At 39.5% G+C, this 20976-nt stretch overlaps 1 protein-coding gene across 4 annotated transcripts; it reads right to left on the bottom strand.

The window, feature by feature from the left end:
• Window positions 1–1129: 1129 nt before the first annotated feature.
• On the bottom strand, window positions 1130–13278 carry tfap2b (transcription factor AP-2 beta). Of its 4 annotated transcripts, none has more exons than XM_053336825.1 (8): window positions 13203–13250; window positions 10432–10893; window positions 8912–8966; window positions 8394–8432; window positions 7515–7710; window positions 7006–7124; window positions 5807–5948; window positions 1130–1421 (listed from the first exon to the last, which is right to left on the bottom strand). In XM_053336825.1, exons 1-8 carry the CDS (start codon window positions 13248–13250, stop codon window positions 1130–1132), a joined length of 1353 nt encoding a protein of 450 aa, XP_053192800.1. The 4 variants fall into 4 exon arrangements, with proteins under 4 accessions (XP_053192800.1, XP_053192801.1, XP_053192803.1 ...); XM_053336826.1 differs by lacking the exon at window positions 13203–13250 and adding an exon at window positions 11206–11232; XM_053336828.1 differs by lacking the exon at window positions 8394–8432 and having other exon boundaries at window positions 7515–7734; window positions 13203–13278.
• Between the last annotated feature and the right edge of the window lie 7698 nt (window positions 13279–20976).

Below are 20976 nucleotides of genomic sequence, written 5' to 3'. Positions count from 1 at the left end.
ATTTCTCACCATTTCTCAATTCCTTTTGAATTTGACCAATCCCACTTGAGGATCACTGTTGGGGTAAATCCAAATCCAATTGCGGAAAAATAATGCATTTTCTCATACAGTATATGCCCCAAAAGTAAAACACTTCAAGTATGGATTCACTCATGAATATTTCATGAAGTGAAGTAAAGGTAAATGCCCTAACATCAGCTAATAAAGATCTTTTTTTTTTACATTTTCGATTGAATTGAAGGTAGGTCGGCTCCCCCAATTCAGTGGAGGACATTCCTGGAGAAAAGGCGCAGGCTGCACACCTCGCATAATAAAACACATGGTTTATTATCAATGTGATAGAAATGAAATCACTGGACAATTAGAAGCATGTCTACCCATCATCAGCACCATGACAACAGCTCTATAAGAACAGAAAAACACTGGATGAGTCCCGTCCCCCTGCCGGCTCACAAAGGTCGAATCACAGATAAATAGGCCTACTCCAAAATAGCTGGCACACCTATTTACACAACCATCCATTTTAAATTAATATAAATAAATATTTACACACATAAATTAACACCCTCCCTCCTCGTACTTGTGTTAAGGAAGCAGACAAACCTTTTTCACAGATAGAATGCTCATCACGCAATCTTCATACCCACAAATGCTTTTTTCTGTGTGAGGACGCACACGGATGTTGACAAAACACAAGCACACACGCTCACTCATGCACACGCGCACACACACACACACACACACACACACACACACACACACACACACACACACACACGTTTGTCGGCTGCTCACAGCATCTCAGTCTCACAGGATGCAGGCAGGGGGAGCGAAATGGATGTAACACAGTAACCACCATGTCCTCGGGGGAATGAAAAGAACGTAACACAGATGAAAAATCCCTCTGTGCTCTCTGACACTGGCCCACGGGTGTCTTCCTCTGCCTTTTTCTCTCTCTCTCTCTCTCTCTACCAAGCCTTCCTCCTCCTCTTCCTCCTCCTCCTCCTCCTTCTCCTCGTCCTCCTCCACCTCCACCTCCACCTCAGCCCTGTTTATGGCAGGTCAGTCGCAGTGGTGTAAAGCTAGAAGTAACAGCCTCTGTCTGTGTGTCTTCCCGCTCCCCCCTGCTTCATTTCCGCTGCTTCTCCTCTTTGTCGCCGGCCTTGTTGCCACCGTCCCCGTGCCGGTTGTTGGGAGGGTTGTTGAGAAACATCTTGTCGAGTCCTTTGAGGGCCTCGGTGAGGTAGTTCTGGAGGGCGGTGAGGGCAGCGCAGATGGCGGGCGAGCCGAAGCCGTGCGTGATGAAGGAGAAGTGGGAGAGGCAGCTCTGGATGCCGGGCTCCAGGATGGGGGAGGGCCTTGAGTTGCCCAGGGGAGTCCTGTCCTGGGCCAGCAGGTCTGTAAACTCCTTACACAGCTGTCTGTAGGGGAGAAAAGACACATAGAGACATCAGGAGGGGACTCATTCTATCATTTAACTCTAAATCTGACCAGTTTCCAGTTTTTGACCTGACAAATACCCAATTTGGATTGAAAACTGTCTGTTTAGATTCAAATCTGAATTGTGGCTGTGTAGTAAGTGTGTGGGCATTACTCTCCTTTCATTGTTACTGCCCTCTAATATCCCTGCACCTACATGATGTGTGTATAATTACACATCCTCCCACTGTTGGCCAGGCTGACACAGATTGTTTATCACATAAAAACTCCATTAAAAGCCGACTATCACTCAAAATATCTTGTTATAGATGAGTTTTGCAACAGGTATATAAGCAATGTAATCACTTTAAATCCATGCATAATAAGTGGCTAATGCTGCAGAGCTTGTATATTGTGTAATCCTGCTAAACATGTCAGTTAAATAACACGAATTGCCAAATTAAAGGAAAACATAATGTCACTTATTACACTGAGGGTATTTTTGCAGAATCACATGTAGATGCCCATCCCAAAAAATTCTCCGAAAGCTGGTTCAATAATGATGAAATTAAGAAACGAGGGGAAATATCAGACACAAATGGCATTACGGTTTCAGTAATATTAGCCATTGGATTTCCCCCCCGAAAAAAACACCGAATACCTCATTAATTAAATTTCGACTGTTGCTGTCTGAATGTAGAAATAATGATTACAGTAGTTCAGTGGATCATGTGTCTTATAAATATGAGTGGAAAGGCTGGCTTTAAAATTTTAGGTCAAGTCAACAAATAATATAGTTCTTACAGTAAAAAGATTATGAAATGCATGTTGTATAAACTCTTCTCTTCGTTTGGTAGATTTTAGATATGTTAAGTCAATGAAATAGTAAAAAAAAATTATTTTTTATGTACTTTTTTACTTAATTTGAGGATTCAGTTTCATAATTGACACTTCCAGCTGTGCTTCCTGCTGTTGCACTTAAGTTGGTACATAAAGAACATGCAAAGCTGCTCTTAGTGATCTTGTTATCCTACAAGTCTAGATGGGTTTTGTGATTGAATTCAATACTAAACTTCTATGTTGTTGTTTGTTATGAAAAAAAAACAGTGATTACTTATTTTAACATGTATCACAGACACACTGCAAGTAGCCATTATGAGCTGAATTACTTTGAAATGATTAAAATCTACATATTTAAATGAAGTTAATAACAAAAGATCACTTTATTCCACTAAATTCTTATATGATTTCCAATGTAAGTCAAACTGAAGGCAGATATTGCTCTAGTATTGTATTATCACCTGAGTAGAAAAAGACCCTAAAACAGTATTTGTAACCCATCACTGTGAGCCTGGATGATGAAATTATTGCAGGTGGTGCAGCAGCCGGAAGGCCGAGCAACTGCATCCACTTATATAATGGAAATGGAAACTCTGAGCTATAGCTTGCTGCATCAGTACTGTGCTAATCATGACATTTGAGCTGTTAAACCAGGATGCTTTGATAGACACAATCAGTATAGAAAAACTTGAATTAGACACTACAGCCTTAATAAATGTATTGAATTGTGTTATTAAATGGTCACAGGAATGTTGTACTTATTCTATCATTGTGTTTTTATTTTATTCAACTGCTGTAAATAGCTAAGTTGACTCATAATTACTAGAGATATACCAATCCAACTGTTCAGTCCTGATATTGATACCTGGGCTTTGAGTATCAGCTGATACTTAGATGACACCAGTGTTCATTAATAAGCCTGGGATCATTCTTTTATTAGTAAGACAAAATCACACTTGACTTAAATGTTGCTTTCCTAACTTTATAAAACAAAATGTAACAAATAAATTCATAGATATACATTTACTGAGTTGTTATTTATTAAAATAATGCTATCCTATACCAGATTGACCCATTGTCTCTTATACCTGATGCAGTTGGTAAAATAATAACATTTAAATGCATTTAAATCCTAGGATATGCCTTCATGACATAATATAATCGCAAAGGAAAACCTGTCCTCCTGATACTTTTCCTTTTATGTCCCCTTTAAGTGATATTCACCATATCCCAGGGCTTATTTTGTGATCAAATATAGCAGTTTGCTTTTTTATTTTAACCCTCTTCCCCTCAGCCTTTCCCTCATTTTCTACTTCATTTAGTAACTGGACAGAGTTATACACCTTGAGAGCAGAGTTGAGGAAAAATTGAGATTGTAGTTGATGCTTTAAATGTTTCAAAGTTTCAATCAGACTTCATTAGTCACCATTGAAACTGCAGACAGTATCACAATATCACCTTATGTTGTTTATGTTTAAATAAATAATCATTGAGAACAAGAACATGCCATAAATCAACTAATTAAATGCGTTTAGGTTCATTTTCAATAACACATAGCTGATTAGAGGACCTTAAAAAAAGCACTGGCCTTAATGGATGTTAGAAAATAAAGTGAAACTAATGCCAGAGCAGTGATGCTGTATATTTTGAGTCATTCCATCCCTCTATAGATTTCATACAAAAATTCAACAGTAAAATATAAATCACCTCCTCATCTCCTTCTCCTTGTTAAATTTCAGCAAATCACGGTCTGATTTTTTTAGGCCCACATTTTATATTCAAGAGACCTCTCTATCTCTGGCTTTCCCTCTTGCACGCCACATGCACACACACACACACACACACACACACGCACACACACACACCCTGTAAGCGGCCCGAGGGCAGAGCTACAGCAAATGAGTGACAGGCGGTGCAGGCCGAGCCCAGCTGGGGTTAGGAGAGTAGAGAGGAGAAGCAGCCACCCCCGGCTACACTCACGGCTCTCGCTGTTGTTTTCTGACGACTTGAAACACTTCACTGCTAAATAATGAATTTCTAACAGGCAGCAACGACACACAGTATTGGAACAGGTTTGAATCAGAGCATCAAACATCCCAAGCACCGAAACGTACGTACTGAGCACAGCGTGGATACACACACACACACACATATGTACACATACACATAAATGCACAGGCAGATGGTTTATGCAGTGCAGGCCAGCACTATTTATGCAAGCTAAAAATACAAGCTTCCTAAAGGGGATCTTTGTTAGGTGGTTTACTACTCTGCTTGCAACCTTTTCATCAAGAAAACCCACATTTGGCTAAATAAATGGCCACAGAAGAGGGCTAGTCATTAGGGCTTCTTTGGTGATTGTAAAAATAGGCAAAAATCCAAAGTGATTTTCATCACTGTTGCCCTTGTGTCTCTGTTTAAAAAAAAATCTATGCTGCTCAGCTGTTAAAGGTAATCACAAGATGCTGGATTCAATTCCACAGTTTAACAGCCATAAGAAATGGATTAATATAAGTAACTTTTACAAGGAAGACCGGTAAAATGGGATCGCCTCTAAGACCAGAAGCAAAGGTCAAACATACAAGCTCTGAGGCTGTCGCTGTGTTTTATGTCTGTGGGCTCTATAGGGCACATAAAAGAGGTCCTGTATCACATAAGGCTCATCAGAAGATAAAGATAAAAGTGTGCTGTAAAAAAAAGAAAAGAAGAAGAAGAGCTTGTGAAGATGCTAAGTTATGCAGCTGCATACAAAGTGAAGGGGGATGTAGGTAATGCTTTTATAGAATTAGTTTATATATCGCAATCAAATTATATTTTGTATTTACTGTAGATGTTATGATGCTCCTAACTTTGCATAATTCTGCTCTATGCTTAAATGCCCACATTTTTTAATTGTGGCCTTTTTCCTCCTCAATCAACCGTTTCATTACAGACTAAATCCATGTTGAAATCTTTCTTTTTTTCCCTCCAAATAACAGTGCTATGTTCACTGTGGCAGAATGGACTGTGTGTGATACAGAGCACAGCACAGTACAGAGTATAGCAGGGGGCTTGCACCCTCAGGGGGGTCCTTAATAGGAGGCCATAGAGGCCTCAGGAAAATGAGGGAAGAGTTTAATTTCACAATAATTTCATTAAATGTTCCTATTTGGATAAGAAGACTGGCCTGTTTTCACCCCTGCATGAGTGCAGTTATGTAATTAAAACCAACAGCAACCAAAATGGTTTCAAATGGAAATTTCTGGGCTCAAATGGAGCTTTAGGACATTGAAATATGAGAACATCTGCTGCGTTATATGGCTCAAGCTAAAGTGGCTCACTTGATTTTGTTTTTGTAATCTGCATTTTTATTGTTGCTTCTTTTCTCCAACTTTCACTCTGGTTGAATCTGTCTAAATACAGAAATCGCAGGTTAAAATCTCATTATCATTGTCTTTTATATATGTGTGTGTGTGTGTGTGTGTGTATGTGCAGGCATCTATATGAGCAAACGCCATCTAAAAGCTATGAGGGAACACAATCTAATCAAACGCTCCATCAAACTCACTTTGTCGCCAGCAGCATGTTTTTCCGCGTGTGCAGCTCGTTGGGGTCGGTGTGCTGCCGGTTGAGGTACTCGCTCACGGCTTTGGTGGGAAACTCCGTCTCGCAGATGTAACCGAAATCCCGGGCCAGGTGGACCGCTTCACCTGAGGGGAAGGTGTGTGTGTGTGTGTGTGTAGTCTGTTAGTCAATTTAAATAAATATATGAGGAATAATAAGATGCAGATAAATATTCCATCCAGATGTTTTAGCGCATTTCTATTTCACTCCTCACGTTTTATCTAAACCCCTAAACCCGCTTCAGCCCTTATCCCTCTTTTTCTTTTTTTTTTAATCATCAACTATTAATTAATTTACTGTGATGCCATCTTTCCTGGTGTCCGTTATCCATGCAATTGTTTCAAATGGTTATCATTTTACGCACACGTTCCCCCTCACCTGTCGCCCCTTCAGCTGAAGCAGAAACAATAAAACGTGGTAGAACTCTCACTGTTTTATTGTGAACATTAACGATAAGAGCCAATTAATTAGATTTAATGGTTTAAGAAAAAAAGAGGAGGCTGATTTATTTGGTCTTTTGAAGGGAAGAATGGACACAGGCAGTCACGTTTAAGCATATGAAAGTCTGAGAAATAAAGATGCATGCTTATATAAATATTAAACCACATTTCAACATATAAGGAAACTGTTACCTTTTAGATATAAATTAAAAAAAATGGCTCAGTTTAAATCAACAGATGACCAAATTTAGTGTATGAGTCAGAAATAAGGCCACTAAAGAAGACTATATTATGTATTGTGGTTCAAACGTTGGAATATAATGATGCAGGCCCAAACTGTGGCCTCTAATTAATTAATTACAAATTAGAGACCTTAACCTTTCTCTATCCACCTGTTCAACTCTCATTATTTCTTTTTTTGACACTTCATCCTTACTTTTTATTTAATTTTTTTTATTATTCAGACAGTGCCATTGCCAAATCCCTCTCAGGTCATGACCTTTGTAATTTTGGTTATAGGCAATTTCTGGTGATGGTGTTTCACAGTGGATGTCAGTTTAACACACACCTCGTGAAATACAAAGAAGTAACAGTGTAGGTGTCTGTTGTCAAACCTGTCCCCACTTCAGAGTAAAGCTGGCATATGTTTCTGCACTTTTCACGTTTATATAGTAAAAAAAAGAAGCACAAATGAACCAATCACCTTCTACTAGTGACGTTAGTAATGTAACATTGGCAGCTTTGCGTCTTCCAGCAGGTAAATTCAGTCCAATCTTCTCCAGCTTTTCTCTCAGACACTTCCCACCGTTTTTGGATTTTGCTCTGTAGAAACAACGGAAACCAAATGCATGTGAAATGATGAAGCATCCAGAACATAAATATTTAGACTTATCTTTTAAAAAAATGCACTCCAATCATTCATCAGCTTGTGCTTCAGTTTGTCTCTGGAGAATGAGTAATTGTTAAGTAGAATGAAGATGATAAATGGCACAGATACACACACACACACACACACACACACACACACACACACACACACACACACACACACACACACAGGCGTTTTAGCCCTAGGTTTAATTAAAAGATGCTCCTGTCCTGTGTATGTAAATGTGTCAGATACTATCCACACAGCTTCTACAGGTTATTCTGTGTGTGTGTGTGTGTGTGTGTGTGTGTATGTGCCAACATGCTCTGAGGCTGCAGTCATACCTTCTCAACACGCCCCCCAACAAGGAGGCGTTGAGGCACTCGGGCGGGGACAGTCTCCTCTGCACCTCCCCTACGGTCACTTTGTACTTGGAGGTGGAGCTGAGCAGCGACAGGCGGCCCGGTACCGAGCAGAACAACTCGTTTATGTTCACGGTCACTCCACCGATCAGGCCGTCCTTGCCGAGCATCAGAGAGCCCATATTTTTGGGTGGCATGGGAACTAAAAGGAGGAAGGTTCGAGAAGTTATTCATATGATTTGATATCTTACATAATAATATATCTGGGACGTGATCTTGCTCCTGGATGTGTGTGTGTGTGTGTGTGTGTGTGTGTGTGTGTGTGTGTGTGTGTGTGTGTGTGTGTGTGTGTGTGTGTGTGTTTTAACTTTCAATGTCTGTGCTATGTCAAACTTTGGTTCAGTGTATATGAGACCACACGCGCTCAGAGGGCGGCCCCGGCCTAATGAGGCGCCCACGCGCCGGGCATTTGCTGTTATTTAATGTCGCGCGACATTCTCATTACAATATTATCGATTGTTGATTGGCTCGCGCTCCCAAATCGCATTAACCACCTCCCTGTCTTTTCTCCACGGCCGGTTTAACTCCCACCAGCAGCAACTAGATGTTCCTTCATCCCGGTTCCCGCGTGTTAATGCTCGTGTTAATGGCGTTAAAAAAAAGGGAAAAGAAAGAAGAAGCCTCGTGCGTAGGGGCCAGTGCGAGGGGGTTTTGATAGCTCCACGGGGGATAATACCGCAGATTAGCTCTAAACGAGCTCACGAGATCTCCGTGAGCAGTGCCATTTATTACATCAGCGGCTTAAATGCCCCGCGGGGAGCTCAGTCACTCAACATCCCGTAACTAAATCACCTCACATCATCAGAGCGGCAGCATGGCAGCCTGTCAGCGACACACTGCCTGGCAGTCAATATACCGGGATCGTTATCCCCGGCTTCCAGCTCCTCATCCTGGACCCAAAATGTAGGGAGCACTGCCTGTATGGTCTGATCCAGTATAGGTCCACATGGTTCTCATATTTACCCCTTTATGTGCGTTGTAGGCTCTGATTTATCCACCTCTGCATCCCATAAACATCATACGTCATAGCACAGAATTAATTACTTAGCAATACATGGAGTAAATAACCTCCAAGATGAGGTGCCACCTCTTGTCAGTGGTGATGCATTTCTCCTTTAGTCTGAGTGTGTTAAGAATGAATAAAATAGTTCCCAAATTATAGTTTTATTTTGAAATATATTTAATAGTTCTATTATATATTGTCATTTTAATATATTGGTGCATTTGTACTATATTGGCAACATTGCTCATGCAGACAGAGTAGAGTGTGTGTGTGTGTGTGTGTGTGTGTGTGTGTGTGTGTGTGTGTGTGTGTTTACCTTTTTTAATTACTGATTGATCCATTATGTTCGTTCCGTTGGTGTCGTCAATGGTCTGTTTGAAACCGAGATGAATACGAATCATTACAGAGCGCTTTTATACACGATGATCCTCACTGTAACAAGCCACTTAACGTCAAGCTTAATATCAGTTCAATTCAATCAAACAATCCAGCTCCAGCACACGTAAAAAAATCCCTACAGGATTTATTTCAGTTGCAATAAAGCAGGAAAAATACATATTTGAAGCAATTTGTTTCCACACATCAATCAAACGTGCTTTTATAATCCATTCATGCTTCTTACAATTGTCATAAAAAAAGCCTCATTCATCATCCTATCGAATAAACTACTTGTTAAACAGAGCTGATGTCATCATTGCTTCACACTCGTATATAAAAAAGAAATGATAATTCGTAAAAAAAAACAAATTTATATGGGGTTAATAAATACATGGCACACATACGAGAAAGCCAGAAATGAGAATCAGTTCACAATTGGTGATGGTTGTGCCCTGAGGGAGAGACGAGGGGAAGATGAAATCCTACACAGCTGACTATAAAGTCAATTTCACCGAGTCTTTAGCAGCTCGCTCTGTTAATTTGGAACCTTTGCACCAAACAAAAAATACATTAAAAAAATCCAGATCATGTAAAAAAAAAAAAAAAAAAAAGAGAAAATCTAATAGTATGAACTGCAATAATAAAAATAGTAGAAATAATAATACTAATATATAGGATCTAGAACACAGGATTAATATTATTCTTCTATCAAATATATTAAAATGTTGCAGCGTCCCTTTAGATCTTTTTGTTTTTGAATTCATTTTTTTTTTTTAGGCTGGTGGATTTCAGTCTACATAAGCAACATTTGATCCATGCAGCCCATCATTACTCCACACATCAGCGTCCTCTCATCAAAGAAGATGTCTCTGAAGACACTTTGCTTAGCTGTGGGCCATTTGCGTTTCAGGCTGCAGCTGCTTGAGAGTCCAGCCCTGAGGGAGCTGCTCGGAGTTCACTGACCTCAACTCTAATGGCACGGAGAACATGCGGAGACAATGAAGAGGACTGTCAACAATTACCAATCCATTTCGTTCCCCTTTTTTATACGTTTCATTTTTTTGATTTATTCTAGTTTAGTTTATTTGCAGCATTTTCTAGCTGCCATTTAAACTAGGAAAAACTTGCTACTGAGTTGTTTAATATTAGCAGGCAAGCATTTGTACCTGCAGTAAATATGATTGTTTAGTTGGTTGTAAAATTCATGATTACAATTCATAAATTCCTTGTCTGTTATTGAGATAATACTCGATTCATTGTAATATAATTCCAGCGGCACATTCCCTGGTAGTCCCTTCCTGGAGCCAACTTGAAAACAACTGACTTGTAGTCTCACCTTTATCTAATAGAGTGATCCCATAATCCTTAAAATACCTTAAAAATCACAATAAATGGAAGAAGAAAATAATATTTCATGCAGACTACACTCATGACTCTGAGCTGTGACCTTTGACTCACTTGAACATCCTCCATGCCGTGCAGCCCTTGCAGCAGTCCGTCTCCCATACTGGGATCCAGTCCCGGGTGAGCGGAGTGCAGCAGCACATCGGGCCGACGCACGCCACCGTAGTCCCTCCGTGGGTCCAACCCGGACAGCTGAGGCAGAGAGGCCCGAGGCTGAGCCAGCAGAGAGGAGCTGTCCATCCGATCCCCGGCTGCGTCTTGCCGCTGCCTCGCCCCCCATGCTCCCTGCTGGCTCTGGTGCAGGGAGTTCAGGGAGTACGGGTCGCTCACGTGGGAGTACGGGTCCTGGCTCTGGTAGTGAGCGAGCGGCTGGTACGGCGGCGGGAAGTACGGAGGCTGGAAATCCGACGAGGGCGCATGAGACAGCGGTGGCGCGCTGGAGTATGGTCCCGCGTGCGATACCGAGCCCAGCTGGGACAGGCGCGAGCTGTGGCTCGAGACACCGTCATGCCGGTCCTTCAGGAAGGATGCAGAGAAGAAGAGAAAAAAATGAACTCCTTGCAGAATGGAAAGCACATTTTAAGCAAATGAAAGCATATGGAGGCCTAGGATCATGATGCATTTACTGGAGGATTGCCTCTGGTGATGTAGCCACAGCAGCCTAACTGTCTCTGCATCTCCTGAACACAAAGCACACAAAAGCCCGGAGGAAAGATCTTATAGCCTCATTATAAATGTCTCACTACTAAAAAAAACTCATAGCCATATGAACTGATTCACTGTTAGAATAAACCAATAGTGAAATACACAGTGAGGAGGAAAACTCACCGCAGTGGAGTAGGAGTGAACTAACATCTGTATGCTGGTGTCACGAGCGGGTTCACGGTTAAACAGCAGGATAGTAAAGCTCGTGCTGGGTTGAATAGCACTAAGTCATTCCAGGTAAAAGCAGCGTGTGTGTATCTGCAGGCACGGCCCTCTCTCTACAGCTCCACACAACACACAACCTTCCTCCGCCCGGAGCTGCCGCCGCTCTGAGTGTGAGCACCGAGCTCCCGCCTCTACCCCCGGTATACGGTGTAATTGTTATTCATGACTGAGACTTACAGGAATATTAATGTGCGCGAGGCAGGGGACTGGCGACACATGGAGCGTGAAGCCTCTCGCGCAACCGTGAGTGACGTTTAAATTCCGTGGAGAGCCCAAAACGACGCGCGAACAGCAGGAGACAGAAAGAAGACTCTCTCTCTCTCTTTCTTTTTCTCTCGCAGGAGAAATCGAACAGGGTGTCCAGACCCGGGAGGAATCCCCCATCATATAAAAACACACTCTTGGGGCCTTTTACAGGGAAAATCTGACGTTGAAAAAATGCCTTTGGAAACAAATATTGCGCAAATATTATTTTTTTCTTTGCACAAACAGACTTTGACGTTATAAAACCCAACATAAGTCAAGTCTGTGGATAACAATGAACAGGGTGATGTAAATCTTACTTGGGTGAACCATGACACTAATTCCACCAGGGTCAAACGCTCTGTCTTTACTCTTTGCCACTGTGCCAAATCAAGAAGAAGGCTCCTAACAAAGTAAAAGCACGTCTACTTTTACGCACAGACACACAATACCTGCACAAACATGACCAGATTTTTTATTCTCCAGTCACTCTAACATATTTTAGACTTCTAAAACTTCCTCATGCTACACTAAGACTCTTAATATATAAAGGGCGGCTCATGTTGTGTTGCAGCTGCCTTTTATTATTAGGAAACACACTCAAGACTCTACAGGGCGCGCGGAGGGGCTCGTGTGAATGGTGTCACGAGTCAAAAGAAGCGATTAAACTTTACATTGTAGACTACCGGCCGCTCTTTGCCCTTTTGGATGACTTGTTTAACGACATTATATCCTCCCCTCCCTCGCTCCGTGGGAGAAAAGCCATGTGCGGCACGAGACAAGGGCTTCCCACCGGGCTGAGCCGAGGGGCCTCGCGAGCTGCCCTTTCTCTTACGCTTTGTGATCGAGCCCCATTCAGCGCGAGCAGGAGCAGCGTTTCGCCCCCGTGCTCGGCGGTAGGCTATTTCTTCCCCTTCTCTCCTCTCCTCGTTTTAGAAAAATAATTGTTCTGGGATCAAAGCCAAATGATTAACATACCTCTGACACAACACTCTGACCCAGCTCATTCCAAATGATTGTATCTAATAAATAATAATAATAATTTAAAAAAATATATAAAACCATACATTCATTTGTTCCTCGACTATTTCCCAATGAATTATTTTTACAGCATCACTGATTTATCTGAAACGTCTTTTTCTTTTCTTTTTTATTATTAAATATTTTGTAGATATTTTAGAGCTGAAAAATATTCTAAAAGTTGCGATTTTTATATTTCTAACAAACATGAATTCCCTCTACAAAAAGCATGGTCCTATTTAGTTTTAAGAATATTTCTGGAAATTAAAGAACTCAATACAAATATCCAATATTAGATTTTTCTCCCTCTGTCCCATCATCATCCTCCAACTATCGACTTGACCTGCATCTTTAAGCCAATAAACAAAACTGAAATAAGAACCAATACACTCCAAAATATATGAGCGCAGAAACGGGCCACATTTCTCCCAAACCAAACTGAGCCATGTAGTGAAACATCCTCAGATTCATATTCACAGTCACCGCATCACAAATAACAACAGGCCTACAGCCTCCCGGAGAACACCTCGCTCAACTTAACACACAATAACATTTCATTTCTCCTTTAAAAAAAAAAGCATGTCTAATCAGTCTATTTCCCCAAGACACAACCGGCTGGACGGCAACGTTACCTCATAAATATCTTCATACTTGACATTCTCAACTAGTTTCCACAGCATGGTCGCTTCTCCGGTGTCGGTAAACCGAATGCAGCCAAGTGAGGAAGGGATGCCTCAACTCTCTCTCTCTCTCTCTCTCTCTCTCTCTCTCTCTCTCTCTCCGCCCTCTGTAGAGTCAGACAGGCTGGCTTTGTGAATGGGGAACCCCTGTAAAGACACCACTACCGTGAAGAAGAGCTATAGGGCGGGCTGACAGCAGTATAGGCTTCGTGTATATATATAAAGCAGGAGCAGCAGCAAATACATACAGAGAATGGATTCTTTATTAATCACGTGTCTATAATAATTACACATGCACATTAAAATAAACACACCACCAAACATCACACATCTGATTTCTTTCTATTATTTCTTATTATGGCTGAGTGTTTTAAGACCAAGTGAAGCAAAGTGATAAATCATTGAATGTAGGTCACATTTGCTGTCAGCTATAGAGAGAAAAGTCATATCACATATTTAAACATATTAAATCAAAAACTTTAACAGTTACATTTTTATATTTAATTCATTTTTAAGTTTATTTAGTTCGTTTTTTTGTTTTCTATAAGGGTTGGTGGTTGGTTGCTGTGTAAACATTAGAAACACAAGTGGAAACCAGTGCAGGCCTATTTTTATATTCCTAAAGAAAGTCTGATAAGTTGTGTATTCTAAATATTTTTTAAAAAGTGTTTTTCTAAGATTTTTAATGAAGTATATGTTTTCTAGAAGAGCTCCATTACTCTCAGCATAGACTTCCTACAACTCTATTAAAGGAATGATCACAATTCTTCTTATAGATTTTCACTCATTTGGTGTGTTCATGATGATGATAGAAATCGTTGTCTGCTGAGTTGACAGAGTGAAAAACAGAACACATAATTCAAATCATTCATCTGTGGCCATTCAGTGACTCTTCATAGCCTGTGTGTATGGAGGCATCTTCACTCATTGTATTTCTAATCACATTTCTTGAGGTTTTCCTTAAATTTATCGCCTGTGTAGATCAAGATTCAATATTTATTGCCATATCAACACATGGTTGTTAAGGATTTGCTTTCATTGAGCTCATAAGAGTACAACAATAGAATCAAGCATTGTATCTATGGATATGGATGGCAAATAATAAACAAGCTTCCTGTATGATGTAGTGAAAGAGACAGAGAAGGAACCTGCAGCTAAATCATTAAATGATTTGTTTGCATTGCATCTTTATGAAAAAATCAGAACTGAGACTTCTGGTAGTTGGATTAATGAAGTTATAATTAGCTGATGTCTTATAATAAAGTATACTACAGGTACCATCCTGTATTTAACTATGGGTATTGTCTCATGTAGAAATGGTTTGGTGTTAATTAAATAAAATTACACTACATCACTGATAAACATGACACAATATAAACATTAATGATTAACAATGAATAAGTACAGTGAAAATATACAATGATATCTCATGCTGTGGTATGTTATTAGTCATTATTATCATTATATATTGCTGCACAGTTATTATAAAACAATATCACATGTTTGATCTTGTCACATTAAATCACGTTGGGGTGGCTGATACACACAAAATGTTGTATCTCACGCTTGATATGTAATGATGACATTTAAATGCCATTAATTTACAAACTGCTTCACCCCCAACAAGCTCCATTTATAAAATGTTTAATTGAAACAAAAAGTGAGTATTTAAAAATTTGTTCTCAAGTATTCAGGATCTTACACTATCAAAAATTAGCATACCATTTAAAAATGAGTCTTCATTTAGTGGTGAGATCTCTTTGCCATTAAAAGACTGCAAGAAGCAATGATAATCAGCGATACCTGAATATCCTGGCGATGACATCACAAGAGTGGGAAGACATAGAAAAAGTTTTTATTGTCCCTTTAAAATAGACTACTGGCATTCACCACATCTACAGAGTATACACTAAATGATATAATAAAATATTTATACTGAGTGTTACCCATTTTTGCACTATTAAGGCCTCGTCTTGACTTTCTTTAAGAGTTCTTGTGATTTATATCTTTTATTAAGTTTACTTCAGTGAATCTACAAAACAAATGTAACAGAAAACCACAAAAATCACAGCTGTCACCTACAGTTCAAATACTACTAGCTCCATATTCTACTCAGTATACCTGCTGTACTTATACTCTCTCTTCTGTGTCACACATTAACTGGTCAGATGGAATTGGGTAGATACCATAGTAGATACAAGGACCACAGCTCTAACATAGACCAAAAAAAAAAAATCACTTTTCAAGTCTATATTATACACAAGTACATGTATTTCATAATTGTGGATTTCTTATAATTACTATAGACTGCTTCCCTAATCTGATCTGTCCAAATGTGTGTAAACTGCTCCCCCTAGTGTCATAAAACCATACATGCAGCCAACGTATGTTCACTAGAGAATTGTCCCATGTTGTATTACAACTCAACAGGCTTAATGAAGTTACTAAAAAGGTGGAAAATCATCATTATCATTATTTTAATGAGTGAAGATGTTGCAGAAGTGAACTTTTATAACAATAGAGGAAAAGTTATGAAAGTTATGAAAATGTAAGATCAAAGATGACAGTAGAGGCTATCTACAATATAAATGTCTTTAGGAGGCTATATACATATTTGTGATGTATATGTGATAGTTATTCTTTCTTATCTCAGCAGGAGTTTAATTTTCACGGTTTGTGCATATTGTACACAAAAACATATTGCAACCTATTGACATACAGAACACAGCAACACTTCACAGTCTACAGTATATTCATGCCCTTTCTTGTATCCTATGTGTGTTTGCTTGAGTTAATACTTGGAAAATGATGCCAGAAAATCTCCTTCATTTAAAAAAAATAATCTCTTTTCTTCATTTTTCATTTCATTTAGCCTTTAGGATCATTAAAAGCTGCTATATTCATTTGGCTTCAGTTCTGGTGCTGAAACATGTTTTGGAGGTCTGGACTGAGTTCAGATGTCTTGAGTGAAGTTCTCATTAAGTTATCCATGCTCTCTTATATGTGTCTATAGTTTTGTATGTGTGTGTTTGTTTGTGTGTGTGTGTGTGTGTGTGTGTGTGTGTGTGTGTGTGTGTGTGTGTGTGTGTGTGTGTGTGTGTGTGTTCTCTCTGACATGGTTGCCATAGTTAAGCTCCTTTGATGTTTGATGCAAAAAAAAAAGCCACAGAGGATACCAGACATGAATGTTTAAGAAGCACGGCTGTTCCCATGTTCTCTGGAATGACCCGCTGCCAAATATGCACCCATTCAACCCTCTTTCCCTCTCTTTCTCTCTCTCTCTCTCTCTACACACACACACACATTCAGACACACACACACACACACATGGCGGGGCATATGACTGTCAGCGATGACAGATGTCCTGACAGTCTGGAAGTCTGGAGGCATGGTTGTGGTTGTGGTTGTTGTCCTGCAGGGCTTTGACACACGATGTATCAGCATACATTACACAAATGTCACACTAATACTCCTCCGTCGCCTTCCCCTCCTCCCCGTGCCTTTTGTTTGCAGTCATGAGCCACAGTTTTTGGTCTTTGCTTTAACTTTCACTGGGAAATGAGGTTTTGGTTCCACCTGTTCTGGTCCTCATGGCTGCACCATCATGTTTTGTTAACCTTTGCTCAGGATTTGGAACATATCCTGTTTGCCTCGCTGGAAGGCCTTTATTCACAGTCATGCTATTTATGCACTTTTCAACTATGCTGACCACTGTTGCAGAAGTAGTCTGTTAAGTGTGTTAAATCATAGCACATAAGGCTGGAAATCAGATCAATGACATAATCCTGTAAGTGTCTACTTTGCTTTGTCAAAGCACTTCTACAAGAATACTTGTCAGACTGGTTTGCAGTGTGTTAACCAGGATTCTTTTAGTTAAACCAAAGTTCATGACAGAAACTCATCATGAGGCAACTTTTAGTTTTTATGCTCCGAGCTGCTGGATCGGTCTGCCTGAGAAACCGAGAGCAGCTGGAAGTAAACTTTTGGCCTTATTAGAATGATTTATTTTCTTTTCACCACTTAATTTAATGTATTTGTTACCAGCTAATCAGACATCGGTGAGGCACTATGAACCTCATTCACCTGTAAGAAAGGCTTGAATGAAATGTTCACCTGAGTAAAAATGTGTCTTCCTCCGATACATTAACAATGCAAACAGTACACACCATATCATGAAGACAAACGCCAACACTATACAACATAAAACATATACAACTTACAATTATGCAAAGGGCCAGGAAAACAGCAGCAACTATTGTAATGAGTTCAAACCTGTTCAAAGCTTGAGTTCATAATGCATTCACTTTACATTCAGTGCTTGTATGGCATGAATGATAAAAGACCTTAAAGAAAAAAGGGAAGAAACTTGCACTTGTTTATTTGTTTGGATTCCCATAAGTTTCTTAAGACAGCTGTTCTTCCTGTAGGTTTACATAGCAAATATACATAGTTACAATAAAAACTAACACTACACACTCATTCAACTGTTAACTTGACATATTAGATATCATTGCAAACATTAGGTATTTGGTTGTATAATTATATCTAAATAGATTGCCTATACATACCATTAACCTCAGTTCTGTCTTGCAATGGTAACATCTTCTAGATAACAGTAACAAGATATGATGAGTCATTATTTATTATATTTATCATAGAACAAAGTATTCTAACACTTTAAAATACACTTTCATCCTGTAAGTTTCCTGGGCTTCCCTCTTTCAGTCTGTTTTTAACAGTCACATCAGGTGCTAAAATTGTGCAGACTCAGGCTGCAGTTCAGCTGGTGGCCACTAGGTCGCACTAGAACACCACAGAAAAGAGATTAATGACATGCAAGGAGGCAACAACATGGATACCTGAGTTCAGCTTTGATTTGATGAGCTCTCAGCACTGAATATCCACTGTAAGTGTGTCTTAAGCCGTTAAATGCAGAATTAACTGATGGGTCTTAAGGATAACGCAAGGAGAATGTGAGCAGCAGGTATCTGTCAAATCTAAGGTGATAGCAAATTAACAGTTTTTATTATATATTCTAAATTGAAAATGAGCAATTACAGGCTTAAGACTTCCTCCTATATCACAGATGTAAACATCCTGAGAAGGGGGAAATCTATGTTGTCAGACTCATCAGGGACCATCAGCTTGATTTTAACGTTTCTTCAGTAAAATAAAATCATCTTGACAATGATGGGGCACATGTATACTGGATGGATCTTTGTTTTTTGCACCAAAAACAAGACATTGGCATTTTTGGTTGTTTTCCCTTCATTTACATTAACACTAACATACTAATCCTTCATTTGTATTGTTACATCCTAAGAATTGCTGTCATCTTAGCAGTGTGAGAGTCTTACTGCTTGCGTATTGCAGTAGCTCTTTAGGTGTATGTGTGTGTGTGTGTGTGTGTGTGTGTGTGTATGTGTGTGTGTGTGTGTGTGTGGACAGACAGTGACGGGGACAGTCAGGACTCAGGCAGCTGAGTCAAAAAGGCCTTCGATGTTCCTGAAGGACTGAATGGGATCAGGACAGAGGAGGAAGGAGGTTTTAGCAGAGAAACAGGAGAGAGGAAGAGGAGGAGGGTTGTAGCTTCAGAGGAGAGAGAGAGAGAGAAAGCGGAGAGACGAGGCTTAGAAGTTAGCAGAGTTTGGTATTCGTGACTGTGGGGCTCAGTCAGCGGGAGTTATAGTCCCTCTGAGACCTCAGACTGTTTAATTCACTTCTATATAAATGTCTGTATTCATTGCATGCATTTCTGGGTTGAAGATGCATATTTCTGCATGTTAAACCTTTTCTTCCATGTGTAAATATCAGCACTGCATTGATATGATTGGATCAAATCACCACATGGAGAACACTGCATACAGAGAGGACTTATAATGAAACAGAAAACATATTCAGAAGCCTAATACACTGATTACAGAGCTCTGCATTGTAATACGATCAATAACCTCTGTGAATAATGCATCGGCCACCCCATCACATTATGCAGATGTGAGACTGATGTCAAACTTGTGATTCATTCTTGTCCGTTTGTCAATTGACAGAATCTCTGGCAGAGGCAATGTATCGATTTCATTTTCCAGCTCATTTTGATCAGCCTGCTTATTATTTGGATATGTGTGTGTGTGTGTGGGGTGGGGGGGAGGGGGGACGGGGTCAGCAGGGATGTGTTTCAGAGGGATTACATGTTTATCACACAAGTAATAACCAACAAAGAATGTGTGATTGAGTTCCTTTCTGAGTGTATTTGCATATTAGCTTCTCTTTCTGTGTCTGTATGTGTGTGTGTGTGTGTTTGTGTGTGTTTGTGTGTGGGCGTATACAGTACGTACAGTGTGCTGCTACTTATTTGTTGGTGCTCATTTACCCTCCAGTGAGACGCAGCTACCATCAAAGAGCCAATTTAGAAAGCTGCTTTGCTTCATGCACATCACTCGGTTACATCTTCACATGCAGCGGTTGAGATACATGGGTCTCATTAGTTTATATAGCAGGCTGATTCCTTCGCATCATATCATATGATTGAAGTTCCTCCCGGCAGCTGACACTAAAACAAGTGATTAAAATGTGTAATTTTATGAACAAAAGCTTAAAATTAGGATAAACTGCCTGAAAAATGTTTAAATAGAATTCCAGATGTTATTTTGAACTCATTTAAATCCTTAAGTAGCCAAACGCTGCATTCAAGTCATAGAGGAATTTCTGTCGTTAATCAATTAGTCGATCAGTAGAACTATTTTGATCATTGATGAGTCATTTTGAGAATATCTTTCAAAGAAAAAAAGGTTCCAGCATCTCAAATGTGAATATATTGTGCTTCCTTTAGTCTGTAGTGATAGTAAAGTGAATATCTTTGTGTTGGTGGGGTCGAAATGAAGCGCTTGAGGTTGCATCTTGGGCTTTGGGAGACATTTGACACTGTTTTCATACATTTTAAAGACTGAGCGTGAAATCAATTAATCAAGAAAATAATCAATAGTAAAAATAATTGATTAGTTGCAGCCCTTCTATCATTCAAATCACCTTCCTGGAGCATATTTATTAATGTCTGTTTGGTTTCTTTGTCACCTGCTTCAAGACATGCAACAAATATATCTACCAAAGTCAGGATTAAATATCAAAATGAAAAGTTATGTTCATATTTAAACTGGCTGCACTATGTAAAAAAATCCTGCTAAAGTTTGTTTGTGGCTGATTTTGGATCAAGGTGTTCTAATGAGGAAAACCCTGCAGCAATGATCTTCTGTTTCGTGTGATTAAACCCTGAACACCCACAAAGAAGCACCACCTGGCTAAGTGAATAAACATGAGTGTGCATTACTATGTGAGTACATTGATGATCATGAGTAAAACAGGTCTGTATCATCAGATAATCAGTCAATATTATTTTTCATTGATTATTTAACCTATCAAATGTAAGAAAATAGTGGAAAATCACAATTTCCCTGATATGAGGTGATGCCTGCTGATTGCTTGTTGACCAAAATATTGAACTTCTAATGACATAAAACTGAGAAAACCTGCAAATCTGAATATTTTAGAAGCAGGAAACAGAATTTCTGGCATTTTTTCTTGAGAAATGGAAAAACATTATTTGTTGATTATCATAATTGCTGCTAATTCATTTTCTGTTGATCAACTTCAACTCATTCAACTCATTGTTGCATTGCACAGAATGTGTTTTCATATTTTTTTGCTTTGCTCCTTTAATTTTCAATTGAAT

Source organism: Scomber japonicus, chromosome 17 (assembly GCF_027409825.1).
Source record: "Scomber japonicus isolate fScoJap1 chromosome 17, fScoJap1.pri, whole genome shotgun sequence".
NCBI classification, from domain to species: domain Eukaryota; kingdom Metazoa; phylum Chordata; class Actinopteri; order Scombriformes; family Scombridae; genus Scomber; species Scomber japonicus.
The sequence above is the reverse complement of the archived record's forward strand: the minus strand, read 5'-3'. Positions and strand labels throughout refer to the sequence as shown.